Genomic DNA, 12,500 nt, shown 5'->3' on the forward strand with positions numbered 1-12,500 from the left:
TAAGTCGACACCATTGCTGAGTGTTTTCTCCTTAAAACTGCAGTGAACCAAAGACAGTCTCAAACACACGCCCCTGTTTCCTGCAGTCACAAACATGTGACCAATCACGTCACGAGAGGGGCGGGCTTTCGCATATCATTAACAGCCAACTAGCAGTTATACCAGTATATTTTTCTGTTGATATGAAAAATCATGTACTTTTAGCAATATAGCAGGTGAATTATGTATTTTAGGATGTTATGATGAACAATATGCCTTTCTCCAGTGACGTTCTGAGCGTTTCTGATGATTGTTAGAAGGCAGCTGACTCTGAGATGGCCTACGGGAACATGGTTTGTGTGACATTAGCAACACATTATTAGCTGTTTGATAACGTAGTCAAGCAAAAGCTGCAACGTATCATATCAGGATCATATCAATTACTGTTATGTGTCTGATGTTGTAGAGAGCGATACATAAAACGCATCACCATTCTGATACATGGACTAGTAGACGAGCTCCAGGTATAACTCACTCTTCCTCTTCTTCTCCTGAATCAGTTTCTGGATCAAACATATATGGCTGGATTAAACCAGCATTGTAGCGTTTACAACAGTTGAGCGACTGGATCAGGTAATCCGAGTGAGTGGAGGCGTGGCTCATTTGCATATTCATAGAACAGCGCATACTAAATGAGGCAAGGGTGTCGAGTTACAGTCAAGATATTTTAAGTCATTAAGCAAGCAAGCAAGCAACTTTATTTATATAGCACATTTTTTTAAACAACAGACGTTGCCCCAAAGTGCTTTACAAGATAATAACATAAAAGTCATACAACAAAACAAACATACTTTATTCAAAAGCTAAAGAAAATAAATAAGTTTTTAAATAAGACTTAAAAGTTGTAATCGATGGAGCTGACCTCACATGGAATGGGAGACTATTCCAGAGTTTGGGACCTACCACGGAAAAAGCACGATCTCCTTTTGATTTTAAATTACAACAAGGTACCTTTAAAAGTCGTTGATCGGAGGACCTGAGAACTCTAAAAGGAGAGTAAGGAACTATAAGATCACTGATGTACTGGGGGGCAAGGCCTGACAATGCCTTGTAAACAAACAAGAGAATTTTAAAATCAATCCTAAATTTGACCGGAAGCCAATGTAGGGATTGCAGTACCGGAGTAATATGTTCTCTCTTTCGCACCCCCGTTAAAAGCCTTGCCGCTGCATTCTGCACTAGCTGTAAGCGGACAAGCAGAGTCTGGGGGAGACCGATATATAAAGAATTGCAGTAATCAAGCTTAGATGTAATAAAAGAATGAACTACAATTTCTAAATCCTTACTGGATAAAAAATGCTTTACTTTAGCAATTGATCTCAGGTTAAAAAAGCTTCCTTTGACAACGGCACCAATCTGTTTCTTAAAGTTAAGTGATGAATCCATGATTACCCCTAAACTCTTAACATGATTCACATTCTTTAGGGATAAAGAACCCAAATGATCAGGAAAGCTAGATGAGACGGGAGAGCCTACAATCAAAACCTCAGTTTTACTCTCATTTAATTGGAGAAAGCTGCTAGATAGCCAGAGTTTAATGTCACTGTAACATTCCTGTGCTTTGTCCAACGAACACGTTTTATCTAGCCTCACAGGAAAGTAGAATTGAAGATCGTCTGCATAGCAATGATATGAAATGCTATACTTTCGAAATACACTGCTTAAAGGAAGCATGTAGAGCGAAAACAGCAACGGTCCCAAAATCGACCCCTGGGGGACACCACAAGCTAAAGGGGCCAATGTGGAAGAAAAGTCTCCCAGACTCACAGCAACTGTCCTGCCTTTTAAATACGAAGCAAACCACTGAAGAGCTATACCCTGCACACCAACCCAACACTCCAGACGATTAAGAAGAATTTCATGATCTATTGTGTCAAAGGCAGCACTCAGATCCAATAAAACCAGAACAACATGTGATCCGGAGTCCAATGATAATAATATATCATTAGTAACCTTGAGCAGTGCCGATTCTGTACTATGACAGGTCCTAAAACCTGACTGGAATGTATCTAAAATATTATAAGTATTCAGATATGAATATAGCTGTGAATAAACCACTTTCTCTAAAATTTTCGAAATAACAGGCAATTTAGAAATTGGCCTATAGTTGTGATATACTGTATGATCCAAGTTAGGTTTTTTTAACAAGGGATGAAGAATTGCATGTTTAAAACTGTTAGGTACCACTCCGTTCATTAAAGAACTGTTAATTATAGCTGTTAGACTAGAACTCACAGTAGGAAAAACATCTTTAAGAAGATGAGTAGGTAGAACATCCAGTCTGCAGCTACCTCCGTTCATTTTAGAGACAATATCTGCCAGCTGCGCTGGTGAAACTGGATCAAAGTTAGAAAAAATATTAGACAGCGCAGGATTAATTGATGAACAGGAATGTACAGGTACTATTTCACTTCTGATCTTCTCAATTTTTTGAGTAAAAAACAATAAAAAATCTTCACAAGTCTCTTGTGTGGCATCTCTCATAGCATTCCTTGAGGGGTTTAAAATAGAATCAATTGTGTCAAATAGTACTTTAGGCCGATTTGCATTATCTGAAATTACCTTAGAGTAAAATTTCATTTTTTCCTCTTTTACTACTTTCTGATAGTTAGCCAAAGAATTTTTCAATATCTCAGAGGAAACTTGAAGTTTATCTCTCTTCCACTTCCGTTCAGCTTTTCTACATTCTTGTCTAAGAGTGCGAGTTACATTATTTAGCCAAGGTTGAGAGGTTCCCTTGTGTTTCTTTAGTTTAAGAGGGGCAACACAATCTAAAGCAGAAGTACATGACTTCGTAAAAACCTCAACCTGCACTTCAATATCCTCTCCAAAGGCTTTGTCTGTAACATGCGATAAATACAATTCTGAAAAAAAGGTTTGCAGTTGTAGAATTAATGGACCTAGTATAATGTAAAGGCTGAGAAGAGATTGGATGGATATAAGAACAAACAGCATCGAATACCACTGAATAATGGTCAGAAATGCCCACATCTGAAACTTCCAGGTTTGAAACAGAAATACCAAATGATAACACAAGATCTAATGTATGACCCTTCTTATGAGTAGGACCAGTAACATGTTGTGTGAAATTAAAAGATTCAATAAGAGAAAGAAATTCATTAACCAATGGCTTTGATGGGCAGCATAAATGAATATTAAAATCCCCAAGGACCAGAAGTTTATCACAGCTAGACACCAAACCAGAGAGAAAATCAGAAAATTGCTGGATGAAATCCTTATTCAGTTTAGGAGGTCTATATACCAAAGCACAGAAAAAAGAATCCACAGTATCAAATTAAGACATTTTTTTTCCAGGAAAAAACATTTAAATATGTAATTTTGTCGATCAAAGATGAGTTTTAAGGGAGACAATTATTGACTACAGGGGGACTTTAAAATACTAAGTGTATCCCATGACAAAGATTGTATTAGTCACTGAGTATGTGTTTTGAACAATGTTAAAATGGTTGAATTTTTATTCACTCTTTCACTTTTAAGAGTACACTAGCATATCACATGCCTCACAGATATTGACTTAAAGCCTCACAAAACCAACATTTCCTTTCAAGAAATGACCCAGAATCATAGTGGAATCTGTATGTAGATATGTGCTATAAAGATATGCTATGAAATATAACAGTAACTACAATATTAAAGTGTTTTTTTAACAGTAACTACAATATTAAAGTGTTTTCTTACGCTGATCTGTAAGTTTTCAAACTCTGACAGACAGGAAAACGCACGGAAATCAGTAGAACAGTCAGTCAGACGACCGCAGGTTTTCATCATTTCCTGATAAGGGTGTAACCCTACATTTTTATGTAAACTAAAAAGCTGTGAAGGCTGAAACGAGTCACTGACGCCTTTGCTGCTCATACATTTAATGTACTGTCACTATATGGCGATAACACCATCTGTTACAGCGGATGGTAATGACTACCTCCAGCTATTCCTCCACTTTTCTAAAAAAAAACCCAGATATCACGTATCACTGCTTATTAAGTATATGATGTGTGGTGGATAAAGTATAGTGGCAAGGTATAACAGACACAGCTTACCCGGATTCAGATGATGAAACATTTTTCTCCACATAGTGTATTGAAGAGGAGCGATGCGTTTGCTTCTGAACGTGTTCAGGTTGACATGCAGCTCTTGCAGAGGCGATCTGGAGTCATCAGGGGTTTCATAACAAACATAAGAGCAGTTAACATCTTAAAAACACACAGAAGGTCATCTTGGATTATAAAATACTGGGTGTTTCTCAGGTTCCAGATCCAGTGTTCCCCTACAGGCCTTGATAAGTACAACATAAGACTTTTCAATCTTATTTTCTGTGCCAGAATATACACTTCTATCCCCTCTATTAAGATGTGGCGTCGAACTATTCTTATGTGTCACTGGACTACCTGACTTGTATATTACATGATAAGAGCGTGGTATTTCATAACATTTGGAAACCTTTTCTGGTATAAGTTGATGGTGACATTGCCTCCATCTTGACGGGAGGATTAATGTAGGATTGGCTTGTGTGTGTCCTGGTTGATTTTGTTAGTTGCACCTACAGAATTATTTAATGTCTGTATGTTATTATTGCTAGCCCTTTTTTCCTGACTTAAACATATACAGTGAAATCTAATATGCACATTTTCTTCCCCTTTATGTGACCTGAAATGTACTTCTTTTTTTTAATTGTTGCTATACACTCACCTAAAGGATTATTAGGAACACCATACTAATACTGTGTTTGACCCCCTTTCGCCTTCAGCACTGCCTTAATTCTACGTGGCATTGATTCAACAAGGTGCTGAAAGCATTCTTTAGAAATGTTGGCCCATATTGATAGGATAGCATCTTGCAGTTGATGGAGATTTGTGGGATGCACATCCAGGGCACGAAGCTCCCGTTCCACCACATCCCAAAGATGCTCTATTGGGTTGAGATCTGGTAACTGTGGGGGCCATTTTAGTACAGTGAACTCATTGTCATGTTCAAGAAACCAATTTGAAATGATTCGAGCTTTGTGACATGGTGCATTATCCTGCTGGAAGTAGCCATCAGATGATAGGTACATGGTGGTCATAAAGGGATGGACATGGTCAGAAACAATGCTCAGGTAGGCCGTGGCATTTAAACGATGCCCAATTGGCACTAAGGGGCCTAAAGTGTGCCAAGAAAACATCCCCCACACCATTACACCACCACCACCAGCCTGCACAGTGGTAACAAGGCATGATGGATCCATGTTCTCATTCTGTTTACGCCAAATTCTGACTCTACCATCTGAATGTCTCAACAGAAATCGAGACTCATCAGACCAGGCAACATTTTTCTAGTCTTCAACTGTCCAATTTTGGTGAGCTCGTGCAAATTGTAGCCTCTTTTTCCTATTTGTAGTGGAGATGAGTGGTACCCGGTGGGGTCTTCTGCTGTTGTAGCCCATCCGCCTCAAGTTTGTGTGTGTTGTGGCTTCACAAATGCTTTGCTGCATACCTCGGTTGTAACGAGTGGTTATTTCAGTCAAAGTTGCTCTTCTATCAGCTTGAATCAGTCGGCCCATTCTCCTCTGACCTCTAGCATCAACAAGGCATTTTCGCCCACAGGACTGCCGCATACTGGATGTTTTTCCCTTTTCACACCATTCTTTGTAAACCCTAGAAATGGTTGTGCGTGAAAATCCCAGTAACTGAGCAGATTGTGAAATACTCAGACCGGCCCATCTGGCACCAACAACCATGCCACGCTCAAAATTGCTTAAATCACCTTTCTTTCCCATTCTGACATTCAGTTTGGAGTTCAGGAGATTGTCTTGACCAGGACCTCACCCCTAAATGCATTGAAGCAACTGCCATGTGATTGGTTGATTAGATAACTGCATTAATGAGAAATTGAACAGGTGTTCCTAATAATCCTTTAGGTGAGTGTATTATCATATTGTCATGTTTTTTGTGTTTGTATAAAAGAAAATCAATGAAACATATTTATAAAAAATTAAATAAAAACACAGAAGGAAGATGTGACATAAGCCACATGTTCTCAAGTCAGCTCAGTGCCCTATTTACAGTTTTGTGAAGCGTTGAGCATTGTAACCAATCACAGACGTGTGTTGTGAGTGTGACCAATTAGAGGTGTTTGAGTTAGACAGAATCCTCTCAGTAGAGAGCAACAGTCTGGTACCAGAAGTAAAATCTTGAAGGATTACAAATTTAAGAATCTATTTCAGATATGCTTCCTTACATAACATCACGGTGAATAATATTTAGCTTTTAAGGTTAAGATGATGATATCACACAAATGATTCTGCTCAGCAAAGTTGCAATTCCTGTTTTCTCCTTATTGTCTCTAATGGCTCTTGGAGTCCCAGTTTCACTCAGACTTACGCACCTTTAACGTCAGCCCTACTGGGTTGTTAATCGATGGTATTTGCTTTTGTTGAAGCCATCAACCTGCATTATTTCATATTATTTAAAAAGAAAATAGTGTTTAACAGCAGAATTTGTGGTGGAAAAACTACATTTCCCATGATGCTGTACAGAAAAATGCACCAAAGAGCTCTTAAGCTCCGCCCACTCCCATGATGCACTGCGAATGATATAATCGATTGGATCTCTATGCTCTCAAAACGCATATTTTTCAACAAACCTAAAATATATTGTTTATATATATATATTTATTTATCATCAACATTTGTAAATGAGTAGTTTTAAATTTCTCGATCATTTTTAATTTGATTATTCTGTTCGCAGTGCATCATGGGCCTGCAGTACTTTCCAGTGAGAACTTTCCAGTACGTTCATGGCTTATATCGCTTTAACAAAGGCTTTTTTTTAAAATCCCTATGGGAGAAATGACTGGAAAAAAATACTTCCGGAACCAGCGCCGGAACTAATGCGCTATACACCATTCAAAACACCAGAGAGTTTAATTACAATTATTTATAACGAACGCCCTAAATGTAGTATTTTTTTATTTAAATACACTTGTCGCCACCAAGTTTCTATCAAAAGCTGATTTACTCTATTTTGATCGCTATCGTAGACAATCAGTGTGTGTATATGAACTTTAAACTTGTATCCCAGTACTTCTATGATGATTTGAACTATTGCATCACAGAAATAATGACACTATGAGGTTGAAAAGACTGTTTGTGAAGCGCCAACACGGATCTGAATGTTGCGATATGGTTTTATCAAAGGTTTAATAGACAGACGAATCTGAAGAAGATCGCGTGTGTGTTTGAACGGAGATCACAGTGTTTTAAAGATGAATCGTGCAGCTCTACGGTCTTATCTCTCTCTCAGCATACGAGCCGCACGAGGGCTTTCAGTGTGTTCAGTCTCACGCATTACATCACTAAACACTCATAGATTACGACGCATCCTCTGCCGGAACGAAACCGGCTGACTTCTGTCAACCTCGTCTGTAAGCAAGGGCAAAAATAAAGCTATTTAACTTGAATTAATATCGATTCTGAAAGAAAAAGATCCCAGAAGAACATTTTATCTCCCAGCAATAGTAAAAATACAAAGCCGTTTTTAATTTCTACTCACCCAGAATTCAGTTCTGGAAGCTGTGGAGGAAGGACACAGAACACAACAGGTTATTTAGCCGAATCAACCACAGGAGCCAGCAAGCAAAAGCACACCATCTGTCTGATCATTATTTCTCTACAGTTCTGCTGTTGTGTGAAATATACATGAGACTCGGGCTGTAGCTACACTTCACTAATAACTCATTCTGACACCAGCACTCTGGTTCCTGGTGTAAATATGGCATTCATCTTCCAATATTAGCTCTCTGACAGATGGATCTGCTGGAAAGCATCAGTGTAATCACCTCTACGAGCACAGACTGGTCCGCGCAGCTGGCGGTGTGTCGGAGCGTGTGGATGTTCTGCTCCACGTCTCGGATGGCCTCCTGTAGGGCCTCCAGATGTTGCTCCAGGCCCGTCAGCATCTGCTCCATCTCCTGCTTCAGCTCCTCCATCATGGCCTCCTCCTCCACCCGCAGGAAGTGATGTAGGGCCTGGAAGTCACTGTGCACTCGGCCCTGCAGCTCGGCTCCCGCTTTCTAAACGCAAGAAAAAGGAGAGCTGTGTGATTCACAGTTCGCTTGTGATCTTTCTCTTCTTAAAGGTAGACCCACTCTTATGTTCTCCATCTGGTCTCTGTCCGCACGGATCATGGAGACGTAGGCCTCTTTCAGGGAGCACTGCGATTCTAGACGCTCCTTTAATTGCTTCTACAAAAGAGACACAGACACACAGTATTAGAAGCACTTACACAGAGCATTCACTAAAAAATGGGAAGAAAACGGCATTATCAAATACAAAAAATACAACAGTCAAACTAGTTGAAAGTGCAAAATTAGAGGTCTTTGAAGACAGAGAGAATGAAAATCTCGAGAGCAGTCAGACAACAGCAGCTCGAAGTCAAACGATTGAGTCGGATTGAATCTAGCGAACAGAACGCGATGAATGTGGATAATATTGAGGGTTCTGTGTGTGAATTGGAGGATTATTCTTTTAAAACACAGCAAAAAAGAAAATTAAAGGGACACTATGTTAATAAACCGAACCCTGTAAGACCCACGGTTGCAAATTTACAACATCACTTTTAACAATTCAGAAAAAATGCCTGCAAATGTTTTTTTCTCTCAAAACCACATTTACATAGTTAATGGGTCCTATTGTTTGTCCTCACAATGCTATTGGATAGAAGAAGTGTTTATAGGTCCGGTCATCTGGCTATGAACTCACTCTACCTGCAAACTTCCCGCTGAGCTCATCTCCTTTTTTTGCATGACTGGATTTGTCAGGATTAAAGTAAGTAAAATTGCTTAAATATTTTTTTGGGTGTTTATTTCAATGTCTAGAACATGTACATATTTAGTTATTTTGGAAAACTTTCATCAAATTTGATTTAGAGCTTGTTATGTCTATGTTGTAATTCTACAACGTTGGGTCAGAGTGGTAGTCAAAATAGCCTGTGCACTTTACACATTACATAAGGACACTGCACTTTTCAAATGATCACAAATTGAAAAAAAAAAAAAAAGGTAGTAGAAATGTAGTGATTCATTGTAACTAAGCTCTAAATGTGTTTTTCTGTTAATTGTTTTACTTAGTTTAGCTTAGACCATTATTAAACACATGAATAAATTGTATGGGATATTTGGAACTTCAGCATCTATAGCAGTATTTGAAACTCCCTGTATCTTTGTAGTTTTTTGTTTGTTTTTTAACTTCTAAATGATCCTGAGCCATTTTTTCTCAGTGTTGCCCAAGCAGCAGTTAGTAGCATTAGGAGATAGAAAAACAGATTCTGAATGTTCTGGAATTCTTGGGATGCCTGTTGCATTGTCCGGACAGGTGCAAATGGTCTTGAATGTGAACCTGTAAGTGCTCTGGGGGGATGCATGTGTTCCTTTAGTATGATAAGTAGAGAGCATAATAGGCTGCAATAGACAGTATTGTTTGAATGTAGTAAAATGTTGATTATCACTTCATTGAAATTATAATACTTATGGGCATGCTAATGGAAATGTTGATTATCACTTCATTGAAATTATAATACTTATGGGCATGCTAATGGGAATACTTAGATTTCTACCCACATGGTCTACCACCCTGTCTATTCTTTCAGTTTATCTACTACAATGTAAGACCCATATGTATTATTCACATATTTAACTTCATTATTTTTTACTTTTTCCATTTCAGAATGCCACCAGCGCAGAAAGGTCTTTTATGATGGATACACAAACACACTGTGTAGCAAGTGCAATGTTCGCCTGTGCTTAACAGATGAAAAGAACTGTTTTAGGGACTATCACTGCAAGCGAACACAGACTGCCTTCAAACCACAGTTTTTTTTTTTTTTTTACGAAAAGTTTTGTAAATATTTTTTTTCCAATATTTTGTATTAATAAATGCTTATTCATAAAACTATGATTGTTGTGTGGTTATTACTCATGATATATACTGTTATGGGGCTAAGTAAGCAATCAACCCTGCAAATGGATGCTTAAATGTTCTGTATATCTGTTCAGACAAAGTGAGTACAAACACAGAAGTTCTGCTCCCAACAACGGCCAACGTTGCAAATTTACAACATTTTCCTAAAAACTTACTAAAACGTAAAAAATCTGAAAACGCTTTCATTTCTACATCAGAGGCCTCCTAAAACAATATCTGGGAGGTCAAAAAAAATTTTGCTCATTTTTTTCTATATTTGGGTATTACAGGGTTTAAAGGACGTGATGTTCGGGAGGTGAGCCATACTGATACAGGAAGTGACAGTGAGGTCTCTGAATGTAGTATTGCAGATAAGTTTACCTCAGAGTGGTTTTTCTAGTCGAGTATATAGTGTGTAGACGACATCAAACAGTTTTTAAAGGTGACAAAAAAATGCAAGGAAAGTTAAAATTGAAGAGTTTTTTCCAGATATTTTGCACTTTATTGAGAAGGCAAAAACTTTCAGGAGTGAGAGCTGTTTAGAGAGAAGGTTACCGGTTAAAAAAGATACTTGCCAGACTAAATGCTCAATCAGAACTCAGTGAAAATAGTAGTCACGATGGTTAAGGGTTGTTGTTCTTCGTGTTTATTTTCTTGGTTAAGGTGTGAGGTGCGTCTTTTCCTATTTATGGGAGTAGTACATTTTGCCTCCTTAAATATTAATGGAGCAAGAGAAAGTAGGAAAAGAGCACAGTTGTTTGAGTTAATGACACAGAAGAAGATTGATGTTTTATTCACACAAGAAACACATAGTGATTTATCAAATGTTTCAGATTGGGTGATGGAGTTTGATGGGCTATCAGTTTTAAGTCATTCTACCTCGGTGAGCGGTGGGGTTGCTATTATGTTTTCGAAAAGTTTTATACCTGCATCTTATAAAGTTGATGAAATCAAAGCTTTTTATGAAAACAATTTTTCTTTTGTATTAATTTGTGTTTATGTTCCAAACGCTGCAATTGAAAGAATGCTTTTTTTTTTAAACACTCTGTGCAAAGTTTTAAGTGATTGTGATCCAGAGAGTTGGTTGTTATTGGGGGGAGATTTTAATCACACTGAAAATGTTTAAGATAGGAATCATGTTGAGCCACACATGCAGTCTCGTAGGAGGTTAGTTCAGTTCATGAAATGTCATGATATTACTGATATCTGGAGAAATTTTCATTATACACAAAGACAATATACTTAGGGTACATGCATATGAAAATAGGTTATCATTGGCAAGATTAGATCGATTTTATGGTTTCAAGCATCAATTGAATTTTTTTAAAGATTGTTCAATATGTCCAGTTGGATTTTCTGATCACAGCCTTGGTAAAATGTGAGATGTTTGTTGATTGTGTAAAGCCGAAAAGCGCCTATTGGCATATTTTAATAGTACATTGTTATGTGATAAACATTTTATTGATGTTTTTAAGTTTTTGGGGGTTAATGCACAATCCATGAAGTCTTCCTTCCAAACCTTACAGCAGTGGTGGGAGTCTGTAAAGGCCCAAATTAAACAACTCTGTCAACAATATACTCTCAACGTCACACGAGATAGATTTGGGTCCGTAAGAAAGCTAGAAGAAGATTTAGTTAAACTCCAAGAACTCTTTGAGTTGACAAAAAAAGAAAGCTTCTTTGACTGAATTGGTAGATTTATCTACACAGGGTGCTATAATTAGATCACGGTTTCAGAGTATTGAATCTATGGATGGATTCTTTTTTAACATGGAGAGGAAAAATGGGCACGATAGATGTATTCATGCTCGGCGCTCAGAAACGGGAGTCCTTTCGCGCAACCCTTTAGAGATTCGGAATAGAGCGGTACAATTTTATGAGGATTTATATAAGAGTGAATTGCTGGGTACACAAGGCCTGAACAATGTTTTTCTTGAAAACATGCCGCAAGTATCTGAAGAGGCTAATATCGGAATTAACAAAGCACTGTCGATGGAGGAACTGGAGAGAGCTCTTAAAAGTATGGAAAACGGAAAAAACGCCCGGGATTGATGGCATTTCAATAGATTTTTATAAAGTCTTTTGGGCAGAGGTAGGTCCAGATCTACTAGAAGTTCTTAATCAGAGTATAATTGATGGACAGTTGCCAAAAAGCTGCCGTAGAGCAATCATTACTTTGCTCCCGAAAAAGGGAGATTTAAAGGTACAATATGCAATAATTTTTTGTAGGGGTGTCCCCGACTATGGATTTTCATAGTCGAATCAGAATCGTCAAGTCTTGCCTATAGTCGACTAATAGTCGAATCATGTGTATGGGTTGGGGCTGGGGGCGGGGCTTTAACCTTTCAAAGTCGCGATGTAAAGAAAACAACACAAAGATATAGAAGAAAATGTATAAAAACATTTTGGATCAATGAAACTAAGAAATAACATAACTCCAGAAAGGCCACAGACAGGATTTGCATTTCACATGCAAATCAAATTAAATCGGCTAAATTACCTGTGCGAG

The 12,500-nt window shown here is 38.0% G+C and overlaps 1 protein-coding gene across 1 annotated transcript in view; it reads right to left on the reverse strand.

Annotated features, from left to right (window-relative positions):
- trim105 (tripartite motif containing 105) overlaps positions 1 to 12,500 on the reverse strand; it is a 24,726-nt gene that overhangs the window by 3,222 nt on the left and 9,004 nt on the right. The window contains exons 3-6 of the mRNA XM_084431135.1: positions 8,182 to 8,277; positions 7,873 to 8,106; positions 7,587 to 7,606; positions 4,098 to 4,204 (exon numbers count right to left, since the gene is read on the reverse strand). Of these exons, the coding sequence (XP_084287261.1) occupies positions 4,098 to 4,204; positions 7,587 to 7,606; positions 7,873 to 8,106; positions 8,182 to 8,277 (457 nt within the window). The remainder of the gene's footprint in view (positions 1 to 4,097; positions 4,205 to 7,586; positions 7,607 to 7,872; positions 8,107 to 8,181; positions 8,278 to 12,500) is intronic.

The sequence above is a fragment of the Rutilus rutilus genome (assembly GCF_951802725.1).
Source record: "Rutilus rutilus genome assembly, chromosome: 14".
Lineage (NCBI taxonomy): Eukaryota > Metazoa > Chordata > Actinopteri > Cypriniformes > Leuciscidae > Rutilus > Rutilus rutilus.